A 23,064-nucleotide genomic window follows, 5' to 3' on the forward strand; every position below is an offset into this window, starting at 1 on the left:
AGCACCTGCCCAGCACCGCGGCTCCGGCTCCTCCGTGCCGCCAGGGGGCGCGTTGGGGCCGGGCCGCAGCAGCCCCGCGCCTTCCGTCCCCGCCGCCCACCCCGCGCGCAGCCGCCGCTCGCGGAGCCGCCCGCAGGCCCAGCCGCCGCCCTCCGCCGCCCCGCGCCCGGCGCCATGCCCAAGAACAAAGGTGAGGCCCCCCCCGGCCCCGCCGCCCCCTCCCCTCCCCTCCCTCCCCGCCGCCCCGCGGCCCGGCCGGCCGCCTTCCCCCGGCCTCGGGGCCCAGCCGCGGCCTCCCCCCCGGGGCCGGCCCCGCCGGCGCGGGAGGGAGGAGGGGAGAGGGGAGAGGGGGGGGCCCCGCGGCCCGCCCGGGGCTGCCCTGCCCCGAGCCGAGCCCCTCCGCCGCCTCCCGGGGGGAGCGGGGCCGCCCGGCCGCTGCCACGTGTGGGCCTGCTGCACCGCGCCCGGCCGCGGCCCGCCGGGTGGGGGCGGAGCGGGGTTGCAGGGCGGCCGCGGTGGGGTCGGGAGGGTCTGGGGGTGGGGGTGCTAAAAAGCCCCGTGAAGGCGGCGGGCGGCCCCGGGCGGCGCGGGGGGGTTGAAGGCGTGGGGCTGTGCGCTGCTGGGAGCGTGTCGCTGCTCGGGTAAAGGTGGGAGGTGGAAACGGGGAAACGAGCACAACGGCCGGATCTGGACGGGGCAGTCAGACGTGTCGTGTGGAAAACAGGCACAAAAATCCCCAGAAGTCCGGTTACTTCGCTTATTGTATTCACAGAATCATTGTCGTAGTCACGTTATAAAAATCGGGATGCTGTTTATAGTATTCAAAATTTAAACAGCGGATCTCTCGCCATACTATATATACAATAGATGATATAACCCAGAGCAAAGATAACTTGCTCCATATCTCGCTATGTGTTCTGTTCCTCCTCTCCTCCCTTTCATTTTGCCCCCTTTAATCTCTGGACTCAGGAATCATTGCTAAATACTTTCTGATAGAGGACATTTCTATATTGTTTATTCTTATAATCCCTTGTTACTATTTTATCTCTGTTCTGTGACTTTTTTGTTCAAGCTGCAGAGGATTTGTTCAATGAATGTTGGTATTATAGAAGAAAGGCAGCACTGAAGATAAAGCAAAACGTAATGTCCGCTAATAAGCCCGGAAAAAGCAGGCTTAAACTGCATTCACTGTAGTTGCAAAACTGATGGATCCAATGTTCTGCCAGTTATTTTCTCATAATTTTAAGTGAGAGCCTAAACAAAATGCAGAGAATCATCCTGATCTGTCTGGGATTGGAAAGGGTCGTTGTAATTTACCAGGAAAAATAGTATTGTCCCAGGTCAGGTAAAGCAAAACTGTTGAGAAATGAATGTCCTCGCTTTTCCCCATCTGAAAGCAAATTTGTAATAAGGGTGGAAGACTCATTTTCAAATACTAATGCTAACTTTTAATGCTCCGTTCTCCTGGTATCTTCAGTAGTTAAAGACAAGTCTTGGTGGCTGGTCTTGAAAGCTCAGTTGCCCAAATGAGAAGGCACGCTGGAATGTGTCTGAATTGGGGTGAGTAACCAGCTCCACCAAAGTACTGTGCTACGTCAGCTCGATCCAGATATGAAAATGGTTGTTACGACCTCCAGCTTTAATAAATGTAGATCCAGGTGAACACCTCTATGTGAACCAATACAGTTGAAAAAGTAAAAGCTGCAATTTTGCCTGAGAAGGTGTTTTCTTGATTAGTAGTATTAAGTTTTTTTGGTAGTGGTTAATTTGCTGCTTTCCTTGAAATCGTCAGAGGTTTGTTGGGAGGGGGCGTCATCTTTACGACACCACAGATTTGCTTTATGTGAATGTGAGAATGTTCCTTTTGACACAAGTTTTCCTGAGTTCTTTGGGGAAACTCCCTTTGTTAAGCTTGCAATGAATCCCATTTCATTTCCCTTCTTAAAAATCTGTTAAATATTTAATCCCTGACAATAATTTGCCCCAGTGCTGCTCTCATTTATTTGGCAAAGCTGCTAGAAAATCAGACTCCCTAAATCCAGGTCTAGTCATCAATACTCCAAAAGATGTATTTTTTATTTATATTTTTTGCTTTTACATGCGTAATGTTCTTCATATATTACCTTTAATGGCTAAGGAATCGGTTTAGGAGCAAAGATACTTAAATGACCGTCAGTCTCAGAAACTTAAACACGCAGTTCTCCGGGGCAATTAGCATTTTTCCCTTACTTGGTGCTCTAGCGTTGAAGTTTACTTCAGCTGTACAGGTGCATCTACCCTTTGTTCAAGAAACATCTTCAGCTAGTAGCAGAAAAAGGCCATCTTGACTTTTTGTTGTTGTTTGACAGTGTCTGCAGTTCCAGACGTATTTAAAAAAAAAAAAAAAAAACCTTCTTGCTTTTCAGAAAATGTATTTTCAGCTCTATAAGTGATTGTAAGTCAGGCTTATCAAATCCTAGAGATCATGCCTTCTGGAATTGTTTTTTAAAAGTGTTAATCTGAATATTGTCATATCTAGTCAATAAACAAGATTTAAAACTGATACTGTTGAAGTAAAGGAATGGCAGCACTTGCTAACGTGCTGTTAATAGTATTCCAGTTCAGGAAGGAATTTCTCCCATGTTCCCAATGTGCACAGGTAGCTGGCACAGAACAGATTGAAAGGAGGTCTTAAGATGCTTCCCTATTGGCAATTGTCCATGTTAAAATAATCTAAAAAATCTCAGTAGTTCAGCCGTTTTTTGTAGCTCTCAGGCTCACTGGTCATGAGTCAAATAGCCGAGCAATGTCAACTCCTGCATTTTAGGTTATCTACATTCTCAAGTAAGCTGATAATTTAGTCTAGACTTGACAGATGTCGCTACTGTTTTGTATGTAGTGACACAGGATGAACATTTAGATGCCAGCAAAACGGGACAGTTTAGTGTACGATAACTTGAATGTGTTAAAGTCTAGATCCACTATTTTTTTCAAAGTTGCTTTCTAAACAAAGTAAGACATGGCCCATCTATGCAGGTAGTACGTTTTACAGGCTAGACGTGCTTATATACCTTACCTGCATTTTTGGATCCACGTTCACAGCTTTCACATTGCTTTTGGTTTTGTAGTTGCAGTTTTTAAAAGCTGTAAAGAAATCCACATAATGCTTCTTTGAGTCCTAGCACCTTTCTGTTAGAATGTATGGGTGAGACACTGTTAGATTCTCTGCTGGACTGCTGCTTGGTGCAAAGCATAGCAGGGGACTCTAGGATACCAAGTTGTGGAGGATTTAAAAAAAATAAAATAAAAAAAGGCAAAAGAAAAAAATAGAAATGCAGGTGAATTTCCTATATGTAGGCCATCATTTATTTTTAGTGTGAAATTACTGTACTCGAGAGCATGAGAGAAGGGAGGGGGAGAGAGTAGTTGCAATACTCATTTAATGCCATCTGTATCTAGTAGGGGCAAAGTTCTTCACTCAATGTTACAGTGATTATGAATAAAACTTATAAGGAATTTTTCAAGAGAATATTTAAAACTTTTTTCTAAAGAGTTAAGGGCGTAAGAAAATAGATTTGCGCGTCCGGGATTTGTTTGTTTTGTTTTGCTTTTGTAAATGTGGTGTACCAACTAAAGCTGTGCTTTTCTATTACTGGAAGGAAAGGATTCAAGGTATGCTGGTCCTCACTAAGCAGCAGTGGTTAATGGATGAATTTTCACTTATGAAAATGATGTAAATTAGCTTTCTCTTGATACTCTTGACCTAATCAAAGGGAAGGTGTACTTACGAGGGATGTAATTATTTTGCAACCTAGTTGGGGGGGAGTCTACTTAAAAACATTTTTAAAAAATGACAAAATCACAGATAAAATATTTTTCTACAATTCTGTACAATCATACTTTATACTGGTTTTCTCAGCATGGCACGTGAGTGAGTCTAAGGTACTATTCCAGGAAGTCAGTGGTATCGTACCTTATTCTAGACCATTACAATAGCATCTGATAGATGCTTGGCACTGCTGTCATAGAATTGAAATGCTAGTTTAAACAAAAAAAATGTACTGAATACTTTAAATGATTGTTTTATTCGGAGTTTGATCTAGGAAATGTTCCAATCATGCTATTACTGTGTAATCAGAACTGTTCCAGGTGTAACTATGAACAGTTCTGGAGAGATAACATTGCTTGTACTCCTGTCTAATGGCAGGTTTTGTAGTCTTCAAAAGAAATTGAAATTTCTACTATTGAATAAACTTTCAAACATACTCCAAGTCGCTTTCTTGGATAGTCATTTGTTCTGCCCAGTTATAAATCCGTCGTGCGTGCCCATCGCTAACACTGGACTGCATTTGCAGCGTGCTGGGGTGGTTTTACTCGGGTGGGCAGCTAAGCTTCACACAGCCACTCTCTCACTCCCCCTTCTCAAAGGGGAAGGGGGAGAAAATACGACACAAAGGGCTCAAGGTTTGAGATAAGGATGATTTAATTAAAGGGAAAGGGAAGAGGAAAAACAAACAAACAAAGCAAAGGCCCCACGGAAGCACAGAGAGAGAAAAGCAGTTACTCTCCACTTCCCACCGAGGAGTGATGCTTGACCACGTCCTTGAAGCAGGGTCTCAACGCACATAGCCGTTGTTCGGGAGGACAGGCGTTTTCACAGTGAGAGCCCACCCCTCCCCTCTTCTTCTTTTTTCCACCTTTTATTGCTGAGTGTGACACCACATGGCACGGAATACCCCCTTGGTTGGGTTAGGTCAGCTGCCCTGGTGATGTTCCTTCCTCACTTTTTGCCCACCCCCAGCCTGCTGGCCCTGGGGGGGTTGGAGGGAGTCCTGATGCGGTGCCAGCACTGCTCAGCAGCAGGCACAGCACCGGGGTGACACCGGCGCTGTTCTAGCTCCAAGAGCAGAGCACAGCGCTGTGTGGGCTGCTGCAGGGACAGCTAACATCCCAGCCAGAGCCAGCACACCCAGCCTGGGCAGAGACCCCGGATCCCCAGGCACTGCGCTGAGCCCCTGCAGCTGGGCAGCAGCACTCCTGAGCAGCAGCGGCTGCAAGAGGCAGCGGCGCGCTTTGCACTTACCTCACCTAACAGCAGGCTGCGGAAATCCTGCTGTTGTCAAATGACTACTCAGAAATGTAACCACTGCTAACATACACCCAAGCCCAAAGATCATCTCTTTATTACAGGGAAGAGAGGGAGCCAAAGACTAGCGTCCCCCAACAAAGTTTCTCCTAGACAATCAGGAGAAGACACTCAGGGACAGTTCAAACAGTTCAAACAATATAATTTATTAGCTTTTTACTTAAACTAAGGGTTCTAGAGGGGATCCGCTCCCCTAGCAACGTGGGCAGCTGCTGTCCGGGTGGTAATGGGAGGCTCTGCTGCAGGACTCCTGGGAACAGCATCTTCAGCTGGATCAGGTGAGACGCTTCAATTCACAGGTTTGCTGGAGTCCCGAAACCCAGCTGCAGGATTGTCCTTATGAACTACAAATCTATTTCTATTCAGGTGACTAATCGATATGGCAAACATCTCCTAACAAACAATCTTAACTATTTTGACTATTCTTATACATCTATGTATCTAATTTTTGAAGGTATTCTTCATTGGAAGCTTAAAGGAGAGCCATTGAGTTGGTCCTTGGAGCAAATGAGGGATGAAATAGCTAGGTTGTTCTCATCGACAGTTGCAAACAACCCCATCTCTGCCTGCAGCTCGAAAATGAAAGGGGATCTCTGGAGGGAGTTTGCTGATGCAGAATGTGTCCCTGCCATCTCTTCCATTGTGTTCTCCATCTCAAGAAGCTTTGGCAGCAAGGACTCTCTGAGCAGACCCACAAGCAGATGGTGGTGGTGGAAGTGCACTTCCCACTCCTCCTGTTCCTCCATCAACTCATCCTCAACTTTTTCATCCTCTTCCTCTCCTACATCCCCATCCACACTGGTTGAGCTCCGTGGGTCAGAATCACCACTGGTGTCAGCTTGTCTCTGCCTGGGCAGCCAGTACATCCCAAACAGGATGAGAAGGATTTCGGCAAGTGCCCAGAACTGCCAGTGGTGGCACGCAGCGAGGAACACGAACAGTGTGCTGTTCCCGCGCTCCAGCTCACTTCCTTCTTTGACCTCCTGCAGCAGCCACGACATCTCCTCCCTCAGCATCTTCTCTCGCTCTTGAATGAGGTCTTGGGTGACCTTGTCGGGCTGGTCCCCAACCTTGAAAGCGAGCTGAAGGAGGCCCAGCACCGACAGGAGGTGAATAACACCGGTAGCCATGGTCTGGAGGAGATGGGAGAGAAGGGGGCTCAGCAGGGCTGGGTGCGAGGGAGCTGGTGGCAGGGGGAGAAGGGACAGGAGCCAGAGAGACGCGAGGGTAGGTAGGAGAGGGGGCAATGGAGCTTGGAGGCAGCAAGGGCAGGGTTTGTGAGCGCTGCACGTACAGGGCCGCAGGCCACCCCAGGCAAGTGTCTGTGTGCAGCTGTCAGGTGTGCACCAGGGCCGCGAGCCCTGGCCAGAGGTGGCGTGGGGACCATCCTGCAAAGCTCTCCCCATGAGCAGCCCTGGGCTGGGCTTTGCCCCGGGCAGGGGTGCTGAGAAGGCAGGTGGCACCACAGTGCGCTCTCCCAGGCCCCATCCCCTGTGGGGCAGCAGCGTCTCCTGGGGCCACAGGTGCCTGCCACATCCCCGAAGCCTCTGGGCACTTGCCCTCGCCGGGGCACCTCTGTGCCCAGCCCAAGGCCCTCCCCAGAGTGGCTGCGCCCTCATCCCAGCCCTAGAAACCACCCTGGGGGCTGGCGTTTGTGCCCCTGACCCTGCCCTCGGCCAGCCTTCCCCCCGCCTGCCGCACTCACCGGTGGCCTGAAGTGCACTGTACACAGAGCCCCGGTGACAGTCCCCATGCCGACTCATCCCAGTTCTGTTGTGGGCACCAGAGCACCGTGGTGACCACCGCAGCCCTGGGAGGCCCCAGTCCATGTCCCCAGTCTCGGCTCAGCATCACACAGCTGCCCCGCGCACCCCAAACCCCAGCCCTGGCCACCGCAACGTGCAAAGCACAAACCCAACAAGCCGGTCATCTTAGGGTCCTGTCTCTGCTTCCGTGTCTTGTGCACCCCGGAGATACTTGCTTAGCTTTGCTACTGCTTGAACCTGCAAGGGGAAAGCTGCAGCCCCATTCCCCAGCGTGGTTGTTTTACCTAGGTAGGCAGCTGAACTCCACCACAGGCACTCTCTCACTCCCCCTCCTCAGAAGACAAGGGGAAGGGAAGAAGAAAAGGAAAGAAACAACTCACGGTTTGAGATAAGGATAATTTAATTAAGGGAAAAATTAATCATTAAGGGAAAATATTATTAATTAAAAAATTTAACTAAAGGAAAAAAAGGGAAAGGGGAGAAAAAAAAGCAAAGGCTATGTGGAAGTGTAGAGGAAAGAAATTACTCTCTACTTCCCACCAACGAGTGATGCTTGACCACATCCTTGAAGCAGGGCCTCAACGCACATAGCCGTTGTTCGGGAGGACAGGCGTTTCCACAGTGAGAGCCCACCCCTCCCCTCTTCTTCCTTTTTCCACCTTTTATTGCTGAGTGACACCACATGGCATGGAATAGCCCTTTGGTTGGGTTAGGTCAGCTGCCCTGGTGACGTTCCTTGCTCTCTTTTTGCCCAAAGGGCAAATAGGGGGTTACAAACACTGTCTTGGGCCTGGAAAGGCAAGTGCTGGGACGTCATGGTACACCAGAGAGAATTGAGTCTGACAATGGGAGTCATTTCCGAAACAATCTTGTCACCTCCTGGGCCAAGAGGCATGGCATTGAGTGGGTATATCACATCCCTTATCACCCACAAGCCTCTGGGAAGGTTGAGAGATACAATGGACTGTAAAAGACTATGTTATGAGCACGGGGTGCTGGGACATGGAAACAATGGGACATAAATCTACCAGAAGCCACTTGGCTAGTTAGCAGCAGAGGGTCCGACAACCATCGTGGTCCTGTTGAAACAAAAACCCTACACACGGTGAGAGGAGCTAAAGCCCCCACAGTGCATGTAGGGAAGCGGATGGGGAAGGCGGTGTGGGTTGCTCCTGCCTCGGTAAAATACTCAGCAGCAGGCACAGCACTGGTGTGATACTGGCGCTGTTCTAGCTCCAAGTGCAGAGCACAGCACTGTATGGGCTGCTGCAGGGACAGTTAACGTCCCAGCCAGAGCCAGTACAACCTCCACCCCTTATTCCGTAACATTCGTGTCGCTCTCAGGGCCCCCACACTTTAGCATAGAACTATTCTCATCACTATTGTTCCTTGTCCCTTAAGAGACTGATAGGTAGGTACATCTTTTCATTCTATAGGTCTTTCTCAAAAAATGTTCAAAGGAACTGGTGATGATTTGGTCTTCATCTGCCAAAGCGGTCACTCAGGACCAGCAGTGTTGGATTTCTGGTTGCCAGTACCTGCTTAGCTCGAGTCGTTACTGCACTTGCCCGGTTCCTTGCGAGGTGGACCTATCGTTGATCCTGCAGTGTCTTCCTACAACATAAAACTTACAGATTAGTTTTCTCCCCAGCTTAAATCTCCTTGAGGCATGCACCCGATATCCCCATTCTTTTGCATGACCCACCAGGTATACCCCAGTCCTTGGGCGAAGACAATCCCATGAGTGGGTTTGCATTTTACCGAGGCAGGAGCAACCCACACCGCCTTCCCCATCCGCTTCCCTACATGCACTGTGGAGGCTTTAGCTCCTCTCACCGTGTGTAGGGTTTTTGTTTCAGCAGGACCGCGAGGGTTGTCGGACCCTCTGCTGCTAGCTAGCCAAGTGGCTTCTGGTAGATTTATGTCCCGTTGTTTCCCTCTCCCAGCACCCCATTGTTTCCATCTCCCAGCACTATGTTACAGCAGTAACATAGTCTTTAACAGCCCATTGTATCCCTCAGCCTTCCCAGAGGCTTGTGGGTGATAAGGGATGTGATATACCCACTCAATGCCATGCCTCTTGGCGCAGGAGGTGACAAGATTGTTTCGGAAATGACTCCCATTGTCAGACTCAATTCTGTCTGGTGTACCATGACGTCCCAGCACTTGCCTTTCCAGGCCCAAGACAGTGTTTCAGGCCGTGGCGTGGTTTACGGGGTACGTTTCCAGCCACCCAGTAGTTGCTTCTACCATGGTGAGTATGTACCGTGTGCCTTGGAGGGTATGTGGGAGTGGCCTGCTATAGTCAATTTGCCAGGCCTCACCATATTGAAACCCTAGCCACCTCCCCCTGTTCCAGGGAGATTTTACCCTCACGGCTCTCTTGATCGCAGCACAGGTCTCACACTCGTGGGTAACCTGTGTGATGGCCTCAATGCTCAGGTCCCTGTCTCGATCACGAGCCCATCTGTATGTGGCATCCCTCCCCGGATGTCCTGATGTTTCATGGGCCCATCGAGCTACAAACTGCTCACCCTTACGTGGCCAGGCCAGGTCCGCCTGAGACACTTCAATTTTTGAAGTTCGATCCACTTCTTTGTTGTTCTGATGTTCTTCGGTAGTGTGACTCTTGGGCATGCGGGCATCTACCTGACTTCCCTTCACACCCAGGTTTTCTGCCCGGGCAGCAATATCTTGCCACAGGGTAGCAGCCCAGGTAGGCTTACCTCTGCTCTGCCGGTTGCTCTGTTTCCATTGCTGCAACCACCCCCACCGGGCATTTGCCACCATTCAGGAATCAGCGTAGAGGTGCAGTGCTGGCTGTTTTTCTGTTTCGGCAATCTCTAGGGCCAGTTGTATGGCTTTCCCTTCTGCATACTGACTCGACTCACATTCCCCTCCTATGGCCTCCTTAACTCGTTGTGTGGGACTCCACATGTTAGTGTTGGGGAGAATCGAATGGATGTTTTATTAATGTCTCTTATTCCTAAGAGACATTTATACAGCGCTGTGTGGGCTGCTGCAGGGACAGGTAACACACACACACACACACTGACACAGACACACACACAGACACACACACACACACACACACAGACACAGCTACAGACACCCACACACTCACACACCCCCCCACAGAGCACGCCCAGCACCGGCAGCACCTGCCCAGCACCGCGGCTCCGGCTCCTCCGTGCCGCCAGGGGGCGCGTTGGGGCCGGGCCGCAGCAGCCCCGCGCCTTCCGTCCCCGCCGCCCACCCCGCGCGCAGCCGCCGCTCGCGGAGCCGCCCGCAGGCCCAGCCGCCGCCCTCCGCCGCCCCGCGCCCGGCGCCATGCCCAAGAACAAAGGTGAGGCCCCCCCCGGCCCCGCCGCCCCCTCCCCTCCCCTCCCTCCCCGCCGCCCCGCGGCCCGGCCGGCCGCCTTCCCCCGGCCTCGGGGCCCAGCCGCGGCCTCCCCCCCGGGGCCGGCCCCGCCGGCGCGGGAGGGAGGAGGGGAGAGGGGAGAGGGGGGGGCCCCGCGGCCCGCCCGGGGCTGCCCTGCCCCGAGCCGAGCCCCTCCGCCGCCTCCCGGGGGGAGCGGGGCCGCCCGGCCGCTGCCACGTGTGGGCCTGCTGCACCGCGCCCGGCCGCGGCCCGCCGGGTGGGGGCGGAGCGGGGTTGCAGGGCGGCCGCGGTGGGGTCGGGAGGGTCTGGGGGTGGGGGTGCTAAAAAGCCCCGTGAAGGCGGCGGGCGGCCCCGGGCGGCGCGGGGGGGTTGAAGGCGTGGGGCTGTGCGCTGCTGGGAGCGTGTCGCTGCTCGGGTAAAGGTGGGAGGTGGAAACGGGGAAACGAGCACAACGGCCGGATCTGGACGGGGCAGTCAGACGTGTCGTGTGGAAAACAGGCACAAAAATCCCCAGAAGTCCGGTTACTTCGCTTATTGTATTCACAGAATCATTAGGGTTGCAAAACTCATCCAAAATCACCTGCTCCAACCATCCCCCTACCACCCCTGTTGTCCACTGAACCACGTCCCTAAGCACCACGTCCAACCTCTCCTTGAACACCCCCAGGGACGGTGACTCCACCACCTCCCTGGGCAACCCGTCCCAACACCTGACCGCGCTTTCTGAGAAGAAATGTCTCCTCATTTCCAACCTGAACCTCCCCTGGTGCAACTTGAGGCCATTCCCTCTAGCCCTATCACTAGTTACCTGCGAGGAGAGGCCGACCCCCAGCTCCCCACACCTTCCTTTCAGGTAGCTGTAGAGAGCAATAAGGTCTCCCCTGAGCCTCCTCTTCTTCAGACTAAACAACCCCAGTTCCCTCAGCCGCTCCCCATAGGACTTGTGTTCCAGGCCCTTTACAGGTAATAACCCATACTCTTTTCTCCACTTTTAAAATGTAGGTAAAGGAGGTAAAAATAGACGACGAGGTAAGAATGAGAACGAATCAGAAAAAAGAGAACTGGTGTTCAAGGAAGACGGGCAAGGTGAGTTCTCAACTACAGTTTGCCAGTGCCATTGTTTTCAGTCAGATATATAAGTGACACACACAAAACGTCTGGATGTCTGAGAAATACAAAGTTATTCTGGAAGAGAAAGAGGGATTCTTACTGGGGTTGTATTTGAATTCTAAATTACAGATTGAGGGTAGAAGGGTGACATTAGGAAAAGGGAAATGTTAAATAGCTTCACCACTTAAGAATGAAGCTTGCCCCTCCCTGACGTTATTTGATGTGCAATACTGTATGTATGTAAGCGTTCTCTGGGGATCCCTTGAGTTGTTCTCTGTGAGGGGCTGTAAGCAGCTAGCTTAGCTGCTCTTTCCAGCATTTGCTGGTTGTCTTTTGGATGCGTGGTCCTGCTTCCTGTTTTATACCAACTGTAGCGTTTCCTGGGTCCTTCGCTGAGATCTCTGAAGTCACTGGCTGAAAAGTAACCTCAGCGTTCTTCCACTGTCCCCGCTTGGCTTAGATGAATTGCCTGCCAGGTTGGGGGTGGGATGCCCAACAGGTATTAAAATGGGAACTATCAGAAGGTCCTGACTTGGACGTGTTCAGGCAAAGCAAGCAACAGGAGTATTTGGCTGGAGGGTGATGGCTGGGATTCCCCTGTCCTCTGCCTTCTCGTGACAGTGATCTCACCTGCCTTTTGGCTTACCCTGTCCTGTGTGTTACACTCCTGTAGTGGCTTGCATATACGTGAGTGCTTCCCTGGTGACCAGCTGAGCACTAAGAGCAAATAAACTAAGGCTTGTGATGAATACTGGCAGAGTGCTGACCTTAAATGGCTGTAAAGACGGCACCATCTTAATGCATTTTTTTAATCTTTTGCTGAAATTCTGGGAAAGTTGTAAGTAAAACAAGTTGATTTTGATGCGCCTATAAAACTCAAAGTCCTTTTCAACTTCCAAGCAAAATCTGTTTAATGAAATCCACTCCGTTTTTAATATTATGATGTGGTTTGTTGCACTGTCTAGCTTGTGGTATGGAAAGGTTGAAGAATATTGAAATACAGCTCGGGCTAATTGAGAAAGTTCCTTTTCCTGGCAAGTGTGGGTGGTCAGATAATGTTATCATTCTCACAAGCTATATTCCTTTCAGTTAAGTGGTGATATGTTATGTTGCAAACTTTAATACTGTGAGTAAAGTACTTCAGTAGTGATTTCTGCATCTGAATGAGGGAAGCAGATTAAAAATAACGTGAGAGATGGCAAGGATGGGAGGGATGCTGGAGAGAAGCTTCCACAGCTGAAGCCTGGTAAGCACAGGGGTGCCTTTCAGACAGTTCCTGACATCATCAGAAATTGTCCTTGCAAGCAGAACACTTTTTTTCTGTAGAAGGGATTCAGAGTGTTGGTGGGGTACACAGAAGGTGCCACTTCTTCCTCTTCCCTTGGTAGTGACACATGATTTTGCCAGGACAAGAGTTGTGTTGCTGTAATTAACTTAAACTCTGAGCATGACTTGGTAGCAGTAAGAATCATCTTCAGTAAGCATGTAACGGAAACAAAAGTGTGGATACAACCAAGAAGGACCAGTGTTTGCAAACATTAACGTCAACAACGATATGGAAATTCCATCAGCCCGTGTGGCTGAATAATCGTCCTCTCAGGAGTTCGTGTTTGCTAAAATGTTACAGCAGATTTTGGTTACAAGGACAAAAGATACCACTTGTTTTATGAAGCTGTTCTTGTATTGTAGCTTTGCTCAAACTTCCTGTCTCTTTCAGAATACGCCCAGGTGATCAAGATGTTAGGTAATGGAAGACTGGAGGCATTGTGTTTCGATGGTGTGAAGAGGTTATGTCATATCAGAGGGAAACTAAGAAAAAAGGTAATTCGGGAGCACTGCAATAGAAACAGTGGCATTATGCATGATAAGCAATTGTAAAAAATTCTGTGTATAGCTCTTTACAAAAGACAGTATTTCTAAATGGAACAGGCTGCCCAGAGAAGCTGTGGATGCCCCATCCCTGGAAGTGTTCAAGGCCAGGCTGGGTGGGGCTTTGGGCAACCTGGTCTGGTGGGAGGTGTGTAGCAGGGGATGGGGTTGGGAACGTGGTGATCATTTCAAAAATCAGCATGCGGTATCTGAGACTAGATCAGTTCTTAGCTTAGCAGGAGAACTTCTGTTTATATGAGTGACATCCAGCAGAGGAAAATGGAGGTGTAAAAGGGTTGTCTAAAGCCATTTTTTTTGTATGCTATTTCCTAAAACCATTAAGAATCATGTTTTGATATCCTTCTTAGTTTATTGTTCGAACTTGGGAGGAACTATTTATTGTCATCATCTCACTGGTGACTTACCTGGGAATAGTTCTGGTAGGGGGATTGAGGAAAAATGTACAGCTTCCTGCAGGCACCCCAAATGCCATCACTTCATTGTCCTCTTCATCAGTTCCTAGAAAGATGAAACGCAGAGCTGATCTGCAAAACTTTGTACCTTCAGGGAAGTTACATTTGCTGTCATAACTCTGCCATCTTTGGATGGTGTCGTCTCTTACACTTTTCAGATGTTACAACTTTCTGTCCTTTGTGGTGCATGGTACTGAAGGGTCTCAATAAAAATAGCTGGTCACTGTGCTCATTGTGGATTTCCTACCTGTTAGTTTTTGGAGACCGGTGAACGCATGTGTCTTGGTGTCAGCGTGAGCCCTGCTAGCTGCCAGCAATACATTTGTTACTTGAACTGTTGAAAGTAACGAAGAACACTGACAGATAAAAGCTAGGCACTGCAGAATTAATTTCTCACAACGGAAAGCATCACTTCACTATTCCTCGTGTCAAAAGGAAGTCTTAGCTGAAATAGGCTCCTTCTACAAAAACCAAGCTAGCGTGGGTTAGAACTGTCTTGTGCATTTATATCCGCGTGTCCTCTTCTGCAGGTTTCTGGCTTCGGTTTGACTGGTGAGCGTAGTCAGTTAGGAGAAGCAGCTCCATTCATTTCCTTGGGTTCATCACTGTGCTCGTCCATCACCCCCTTCGCCAGCTCTTTCTTTCTTTCTTTTTTTGCTGTTGTGGAGCTCAGTTCAGAGGGGTGGCTTGGTGCAGTATTTCTGTTGTTCTCCCAAAAGTTATGACCTAATAACCACCGTGCTGGCTAGAAGCCCTTCAAGGAAGTTTGATTTACCTTATTTAGCATATTATGGAGCTATTACTAATAAATCTACAGATATTAATAAGCTTGATTTTGCTGTTAAAATATGACATTGGGTATTTCCAGTTAATTGGTTAGAAGGTGGAAACGGTAACTGTAGTGTAATTTTAATGTCTTTCAGTGTATATATATGTGTGTGTGTGTGTATATATAAATAAATACAACATATGCTTACTCTTTCAGGTTTGGATTAATACGTCAGATATTATACTGGTTGGCTTACGAGACTACCAGGTAAAAATTCTGTGTAATTAGCTACTGAAAAATAACTTATAAGCCGCTTTATTTAATGTTAAGTTGCAGCAGGTATCCCGAGTAAAGTGCCGTCTAATTTTTTTTGAATTTGTGTGTAGTTATTCTAAATCATGATTTTTATTTTCCTTGTATTACAGGATTGTCATGACTAGATGACAAATACCTGGTACAACTTGTTCTTCCAAATTTAATTGCACCCTGAGACTTTGTTGGCATCTCACTGGCCTTAATGACATCACACCTGAACTTTTATTTTTTTCCAGGTGTAGCTGTTTGATGCTTGGGTCTTGTGATATAAGGAAGATGGAGCCAAGCACCAAACTCTTTATTGTGGTAATCAGAATTTTGGATCCTTGGTGTTTAGGCTTTTTACCTTGAAAGACCAATTAATTGCTGATTAGTTTCTACTTCATCTTCCAGAAACAGAGTAATATAACTTTAGCTAGTGTAAAGGTTAATGGAAAACAGTTGTCAAACTTTCATTAGGTAGATGTTTTTTCATGAATTCTAGTATTGTGTCGTCAGTTAGTCAAAGATAGATTCTGCTTCTGAAACGTACATTATAAAATTGTAAAGTATTTAAGGTGTTGTCATTTACTGCATATATTGAATTGCTTAAAACTTTCGCAGTGACCACCAAACACCTCACTATGCGTATTTTCTGAAGAAAGATTAATTTTAAAGGCATGGAACTGAACTTCTCAAGTGACTTAGAATAGGACAAACTTAAATACCACCCAGCAGAGATGAAGATATTCTACAAATGAGCTTTTTTTTTTTAAGCTCAGAATTAAAGAAAATAGAGGAACAAGATATTGCTATTCCATAAACAATATAGGTGTTACTAGTTAACTGTAGTTAGTAGGGAGGTTTTTTTTTTTCTTCATAGATGACTAATAAAGTCTAATAAATCTTTATTTAGGATAACAAGGCTGATGTTATTCTAAAGTACAATGCAGATGAAGCCAGAAGTCTGAAAGCATATGGGGAGCTTCCAGAACATGGTAAGAATCTTCTTAGTTTAAATTCAAAGTTCATATTGGACAAGAATATGCAGTGTGTCTTGACTTGGTATAATTTCATTCTTTAACTTCTTTAAATGCTTTTTTAGCTAAAATCAATGAAACAGACACATTTGGTCCTGGAGATGATGATGAAATCCAGTTCGATGATATTGGAGATGATGATGAAGATATTGATGATGTAAGTAGTAGACATGTATTTTGTATCACATTTGTCATCTTTGGCAATAAGCTGTTTTTCAGTGTTTTTTAGAACAAGTAAAACAATACATTAATGTTCAGAATAGCTTATCTTGTCAAGGATTTTATTCTTAAAATAATTTTATGATAGCGTATTCACATTCTCAGTTTGCACTGCTTCGAGGACCTGTTCTTTCACTTCATCAGCTCCTGGAATTCTTTTCAGAATAAAGCTTCTCCTCAGACCATCCTCGCAGTTGTTTGAGGTTACTGCTTCAGAAAAGGGTTCCGTTCTCTTTTCTGTCCTACAGTCCTCTTCTAGTTCACCTCTGTGCAAAGCATGTATGCTTAGTGTCATACTATTAAAACTTAAATGAAGAGCAGTCTTCTCATTACCTTTAAGATGCTCAAAATCAAAGTAGATTGACCCCATAGACTCAGATTTATGTTGCAGTGCCTATTTGAGTGATCGTGTGTGTGTGTGTGTGTACACATGGGGGAGGAATTGCAGTTACAAAATTCACCAGCTAGATACTTGGATGTAGCTGCACACTGAAGGAGTGGAACATCTCCCTAAGTACTGCTCTCTGAACTGTAAGCTCCTTACAAGGGGCTCATGTTGGAAAGCAAAGTAGATGATACAGGAAGGTTTAGCAGGACTAGTAGGATTTCCTGGCATCTCCTGCAAAGTAGTCTGGAAAGACCACTCAGGGAGCCTGCACAAAGACCTGTGGGTCAGTTCCCATGCCATGTGGGGCAGATTTGGCCAGTTCATTTGAACCAAGATGAGCCATAGACAATGTTGACCCAAATTATGTTGGACACCAATTGCTGGAATAGGTCACAGGTTACATAGATGATTTGAGGACTTGCATAACCATGTAGGTTTCAACTTCCTAGTTTCTCTGTAGCTTTAAAAATCTCACCATCTAATAGTAAGTAAAGAAACAGTTGAAGGATTTGTTTTGTTTCTTAAAAAAAAAAACCTTAAATCTCTTGCGTGCTGTGAATTCCATAAAATCATAAAAAGTTTCACCTTAGTCGAACTAAAGTTAATCATAATCGTGAATTTGCGGATTGTCACATTCAGCTGTGTTACTGCTTATCACTAACCCGTAGTAACTGACTGTGCACATTCTTACGGTAGTAAAATTTATTATAATTGAAATTAGAATCTGCGGTGAAATCTTTTCTATGATGATTTACTTTATTTTGCAGTAGAGAGATGAATGTATACACAGTCAGCAGGCTCAGAGGATAAGTAGTAACTTATAGAGCCAGTGAGTTAACTTAATTGGATAGACTGTTGTAATTATCTCCTGATGCTTTAACTCTTCATCTTTTTAGTCGTTTCTCTGAGTTGGTGATATGGCTAATTCTCTTTAAATGCTTGTATTATTTTGACCTCATTGAGGCTCTCAATTTCGATCACGTATTTTCAAAGTATCAAAATCTTGATAAATTTTCTTCAGACTTCAAAAATTGCCCTTTAGATCTGTCAGTGGTTGAGCTTACTGAAGGTTTAGCTAGAAATGCTTTCTAGTACTGCATGTTTTTAATAACGAAGCTACTTAAAGTGCTAAATTGCTGTATGAATATTGCAAGAATAAAATTTCCAAACAGATGGATCTTTGTGTGGGATAATATATTAATGTGAGCAGCTAGCATTGTTTTTAACTTTATTCAGCTATGCAATATTACAATATTCTTTAAGAAAGGAGCTATGCAATATTACATATCCTTTAAGAAAAGAGCAAGTGTAAGTAACAAAATATGAGTAATCTCTGAGGATCGTTGCAGTCCACTTAGAATGAATTGTGGCTTTGAAAGTCAGAATTAATGTGAAAGACTTGGTGGAGCCTTTCCTGGGCTGCTCATGTCATAAGGATGGTTAGAAAACTGTTCGTGTTGCCACTAAACTTGTTTGGATAGTCAGTACTTAGGGACCTTACCCTTAAACTCAGTTTTGGCTTTTGTTCTTGAGAATTGTGAGCTTTTTTTACATCTGTACTGTTTATATGTGAGCATGTTGGCATAATTGCTCCCTTATATAACTGTAGTATCAAAACATTGGTGGAAAGTGGGTGTTTGCTTATTGAGAAAATGGGATACAAGCTGAGGTAAAAACATTATTGTAGTGAGTTCAGGAAGTTTCCTGTTTTGACTATAAAAATAGCTTAAAGACAGAATTGATTGATTAAAAATCATGTGAAGAAAATTATTATTTTTTTAATTTATTTTTCAGATCTAATTTGGAACAGAGGTTTACATTCCAACTTTCTTCCTCCAAGGATTGTTCTACATTGATATTTTGATTATTTTTTGGGTGAAGTCCCTTTCTTTTAAGAAGACTGAAAATTCTCGGTAAAGAGTGTAGTTTGTTACATCAAAAGGATTTATTTTCAATGTTTGTTTTAAAGTATTTATATTTCTTTAGAGATGGATAATGCTGGATTATCACAAAGGCTAAATGAATTGCCACAAATATTTTGTCTCTTCACCAATTAGAGCTTTTACCTCTGGATGTAAGTGAGATACAGTGACATGGGCTGTAAAAGACTGCATTTTTCCCTCTTCTGCTTTCATCACTACAATGCAGTTAATCTTGTATTTTGAAATAAAAGTTGTTTACCCTGTAATTATCATGGATTTTGATTAAATGCCCAGTTCAGATTAGTATCAAAACATACTATGCAGTGTCTGTCCTTATACCCCTTGCCTTGATGTTAACTTTGAAAAGATTTTGATAATGTAAAAGGAAGGCAGAAAACTGCATTTAAATTCATAATGCGTGAATCTGCTTTTCATGTCTACTAGCATGCTGCTATTTTTATACTGATTTTGATAATTAAAAACACTCATTATTTCGAAGATGTAAATTTGCCACAGTGGAGAGGTAGAGAGAAGAAACAATGAAAAGTAAGCAGCATCTCAAATTTGCAGTTGTTAAAAAACTGTCTTGTATGCATAGCTCTTCTGTATTTTCAGTACAGTAGTTAAGCTGTAGTTGCAGAAGATGAACACTGGGTGGCACCCAACTTAACAGGGATACCTTAATACAAAACATCAGCAGTTGGGTTTGTACTGAAAAATACGTAAAACAGTTTTTCCCCCAAAGTGAATGCTTAACATTCTTGATATGTTAAACATGTAGAATATTTTTACATTATAGAAAAGGTTATGTTAAAGAGTAGAGTTTTATTTTAATCTTAAACTCCATGCAGTGTAAGGTACAACATTAAAGTTTATGTGAACTTTGAATAACGATATAAATGAGAAATTACACTTGTGTCAAACGTAGGAAAAGAATCTTTTCATCCAGGATGAATCACTGAAACAAATTAATGGAAAGATTCTTCTCCACCTTTGGACTGGAGGAGTCAGTCAAAAAGCTGAATAAAGACTAACATCATCATGCAAATATTATTTTGTGGTAGCCTTAGTTTGTCTTCAATTATGTATTTAACAACTCTGAAAGCAGGTTAATGCAAAACTTCCTTTTGTGCCATAAAAATCTGATTCTTGTATTCGTTATACAGTCCTTTTGGTATGATGTAAAGTGACTACCCCAATAGATAAAAACAAAATGGCTTTAAATATTGAGTGGCCTCATTGCTTTACATGATTTTTGAGGAGAAGTTCTGTGCTAGATTTGAACTTCCAGAGCTTTTAAGATAATGTCCTCTCTCTTACATTTTTCCCTCTTCATAGTATCTCTATCCTTTACTGGATCTGATCTTATTCTAGGGATGACTGTTTCTTAGTATTGAGTAGTTTTGCCAAATGTTTCATGGGTTTTAAATGCTCATTGTAAAAATTTGCTAAATATTGGGAAAAGATGCTATTGACACAGCATTCTTACTTCCTTGATGTTAAAGTATATAAGGTTACTGTCTGTCTATAGAGTTCAATTGTGAATCAACATAAAAATTGTGAAGTTTCAGGATAAGGTTTATAAACCATTCCCTAGCTTACTGGTGTCCTCAGCCTATTTTACAGACTATTGAGCAGCTCTGAAAATGGTTAAAAGCTTTCAAAACTGGGCTTGAGGTCCAAGTGCAGATTTCTGTTCAGTTGTGCTAGCAGAAAGGTTAATGATTAAAATACAGTGAATGTTACTGAAGATAAAAAATACTATGGAATTTATCTTGCCAAAAACAGTATTGTACATAGGGGAAAAATGTAAAGTGCATGGTCACTGCTAAGCAGAAATACAGATGAGTACACTGCTGTTGCAAGGAACTTCTTTCTATGTACCAGAGTTCTCTGGTATAATAGATACTTCAGCTCTGGAGCAAAGATGAAATTCTGTTCCTGGCAGAACTGGTTCCAGTCTTTGTCGGTAACAGGCTTGTGTCTGGTTCACCCAAAACTCTTCAGAGCTTTTAAGGAAATTTCCCATTTATTAGTGCTCTGACTCAATGCCACCTCATTGACGTTTTCATGCTAGGCTGCATTGTCTTTGTTGAATACATTCCCTCATTCTCAGCTAGAGCTTCTTTCACAGAGCAATCTGGGCAGCTTTATATTGTCTCTTTTTTTGGGGGGGGGGGAACAGCTTGCACAAGTAGCTCCCTTTTCGGCGTCTCCATGCGAAGAAGGAGGTAAAACAGTAGCTGCCAGGTGGGGGATTACAAGATTACTGACTAAAACCACGAAAGGTGCTCCATCTGTAACAGTATTTTCAAAGTAATTTTTTAATAAGACTTTCAATGTTGGGAACTGATGCTGGCTTTTCACCTGTAGTGTAAAATTGAAAGTAGAGATTCAAAGATGAATTTTCTGCTACTGAAGTGTAAACCTTGTGTTCTCCAGGATGTTTCACACTTTGAGATCATTTTGTGATTAAAACTTTGAAACACGATTTTTGTTCGTTGTTCCAGATTTTATCTTCTTTGTCTCTATGCCTCATAAAGGTGGCAGCTGCATGCTGCTTTGGACAGCCCTAATGCTTTTCCACCCTAATTCTTTGCAGGTATAGTCCAGACACACACATTTTAAAAACATATGGTTTAAAAAAAAAAAAATCTTTCCTCAAAAGGAGGAGGAGGAACTGGTAACCCATGATTGCTTGGCTGTGTGCCATTTACTTACTACTGATAGGTTATATATAACATATGACTGTGCGCTGTATGTGCTACTGTGCCTATATGTGGTACTGCATACTATGGCCATGAATGAAAACGTGCTGATGACTAAGGTGACAGCTTGCTCAGTGTGGTACCTGGCAGTGTTCCTAACCAGGTTCTTCGTGACAAACTGATTGGACTTGTGGGGTATGTAAGTTGTGAACCACTGCTTCTCCCTGTGGCCGTGAGGTAAGTCTTGTTTTCAGGTGAGATGGGTTGTTGAAGCTTGCTCAATAACAGGAGCAGTCAGCCTAAACCATAATCATTTGCTATTACTAAACATGAATGTCATGGGACCTGAGTCTCTTACTGGTTCAGTAGCTCGAGTCTAGTTTTTTGACTGTGAACACCATGAGTGAATGTTAGAAATTAGGACTTGAAAATTAAAATAAGCACGGCCTTTTGGAAGATCTGTGGGAAGAGGAAAGCATTGTCTGAAATAATGGAGTCGTCTGAGTGCAGTTTCGTTTGTACCTTTAAACTTGATGCCTCTTGCTTTTGTGAAGGTCATTGTTGGCAATGCTTTCTCATTCTGACACAAAGCAAAATGAATCTTAATTTATTTCTCTAGATGCTCATGCCCTTTGGGAAAGGTGGGAGAAGGGAGGGAGGGAAGGGAGGATGCCAGGGAGGATACACGCACGCTCATCACACCAAGCATGAGTTAGCATTCCTATTGACTAATTCAGGTTGCTTGAATCTTGCAATTCAAATTCAATGTGGAAGATCAACTTTTTATTTTATAATCAGTCTCAACCAAATAGAGAGACTAGCTGAAAATAGTGAGTACCTTCATGTAACTCCATCTAGGAAGTAGGTATTAACAGCAGGGTACCACTAGAAGCATCTAAAAATTTGTTCCTCCTTTCAAGTGCTTATTTGTTCCTGGGCTGCATTTGGGATCCAGATGTTTTAATTAACACCAGTTGTATTTTTTTGGACTTTATTTTCAATGCTTAGTGTGACAAAAATATACAACATTTACAGATAAGATAGAGACAAGTTGAGTGACCAGTTTTTTTTCTTTTCAATCACATATATAATGTGTAGGCTGTCAGCACAGACAATGGTTCTACTAGTAGTTTGCACACTTTCTTCAGTTTATTGACTGCTGTGGTAGGCCTTGCCTCTAGCACTTTGTATTTGCTGTCCCATGAATTAGATTTTCTTCGTTTTATTAAATGTGTAGACAGAAAGGACAGTTGCAGAGCAATTTTATTTGTATTCAGGCTGTCAGCTCAAGAAAGGAAAGTTTAATCAGAAGCTGAAAGAGACTCGGTGACAGTTAAGGGGGCTGTTACTGCATCACTTGCCTAACAGCAAATGCTTTTTTTGAAATACTTTTACTGGATATTCTTACACATTCACTCCTCCTGATTGTAGAAGTGGGTAGCTCAAGTCCAGTGCCTGATAATTGTGTGTCTAGGCTGTTAGGCTGCTAGGAGTCTTTTCTGTGGTCATTAGCATCTATACTACTTTATCAGCCATACTCTTCTTTATAGTTGTTTAATTAATTTTATTCCCACTTGAAGATGATCATTGGCAAAATACCCTTACGTGTTCGGCCTCTGGAGGGAGGAGATGTGCTACCCAAAAATCATCAACAACAATAACAACAAAAATTTGGCGTATTGCAGTGACCATATTGCTTCAACTTCTTAGGATTTTCTGTCACAGGGTTTGGGGACTCTGAGTTGCCTAGGGTGTGCAATAATTATTGCCAGGAATGGAAACACTCGAGATATTTTTCTTCCAGTCCCTTGAAGTAGTTCACCTTCTTCCTAAAGAACAAGCTGATTGAAGCACATAGGCATGGGCTAAGGATGCAAACCTGTCACTGGCAGCAACGCTTGATGGATGCTGCTGCCCCAATTTGTAGTAGGTGCAGTGAGGATCAGCAGAGACAAGAGGATTGCCCTGCGGCGCCCGGGCCTGCCTGGGTCGTACGTTG

General features: G+C 44.9%; 2 protein-coding genes and 1 long non-coding RNA gene across 7 annotated transcripts; 2 read left to right on the forward strand and 1 right to left on the reverse strand.

Annotated features, from left to right (window-relative positions):
* The first annotated feature begins 11 nt into the window (after nt 1–11).
* Nucleotides 12–4,250, forward strand: LOC310904915. The gene is made up of 2 exons (XR_014588687.1): nt 12–190; nt 1,073–4,250. It is a non-coding gene; the product is annotated as an uncharacterized lncRNA (long non-coding RNA).
* LOC310904876 (uncharacterized protein) lies at nt 1,803–10,084 on the reverse strand. Of its 5 annotated transcripts, none has more exons than XM_083850126.1 (3): nt 10,053–10,084; nt 9,618–9,820; nt 1,803–8,505 (listed from the first exon to the last, which is right to left on the reverse strand). In XM_083850126.1, exon 3 carries the CDS (start codon nt 6,952–6,954, stop codon nt 5,587–5,589), a length of 1,368 nt encoding a protein of 455 aa, XP_083706252.1. In that variant the 5' UTR covers nt 6,955–8,505; nt 9,618–9,820; nt 10,053–10,084; the 3' UTR covers nt 1,803–5,586. The 5 variants fall into 5 exon arrangements, with proteins under 5 accessions (XP_083706252.1, XP_083706254.1, XP_083706251.1 ...); XM_083850128.1 differs by lacking the exon at nt 10,053–10,084 and having other exon boundaries at nt 1,803–6,258; nt 8,430–8,505; nt 9,618–9,962; XM_083850125.1 differs by lacking the exon at nt 10,053–10,084 and having other exon boundaries at nt 9,618–9,962.
* A 2-nt stretch (nt 10,085–10,086) lies between these two features.
* Nucleotides 10,087–20,848, forward strand: EIF1AX (eukaryotic translation initiation factor 1A X-linked). The gene is made up of 7 exons (XM_083850212.1): nt 10,087–10,237; nt 11,276–11,359; nt 13,101–13,204; nt 14,711–14,761; nt 15,705–15,786; nt 15,894–15,985; nt 18,230–20,848. Exons 1-7 carry the CDS (start codon nt 10,222–10,224, stop codon nt 18,233–18,235), a joined length of 435 nt encoding a protein of 144 aa, XP_083706338.1. The 5' UTR covers nt 10,087–10,221; the 3' UTR covers nt 18,236–20,848.
* Nucleotides 20,849–23,064: the final 2,216 nt, after the last annotated feature.

Source organism: Anser anser, assembly GCF_964211835.1.
Source record: "Anser anser genome assembly, chromosome: 1".
In the NCBI taxonomy this organism is placed as follows: Eukaryota; Metazoa; Chordata; class Aves; order Anseriformes; family Anatidae; genus Anser; species Anser anser.

Bases quoted from the DNA above. Each gene is read 5' to 3' on its own strand.
- LOC310904876 (XM_083850126.1), bottom strand. From the start codon at position 6,954: ATGGACTGGGGCCTCCCAGGGCTGCGGTGGTCACCACGGTGCTCTGGT.
- EIF1AX (XM_083850212.1), top strand. The intron at 11,360-13,100 runs GTGAGTTCTCAA...TGTCTCTTTCAG, and splicing joins GTTCAAGGAAGACGGGCAAG to AATACGCCCAGGTGATCAAG. The intron at 13,205-14,710 runs GTAATTCGGGAG...TTACTCTTTCAG, and splicing joins GAGGGAAACTAAGAAAAAAG to GTTTGGATTAATACGTCAGA.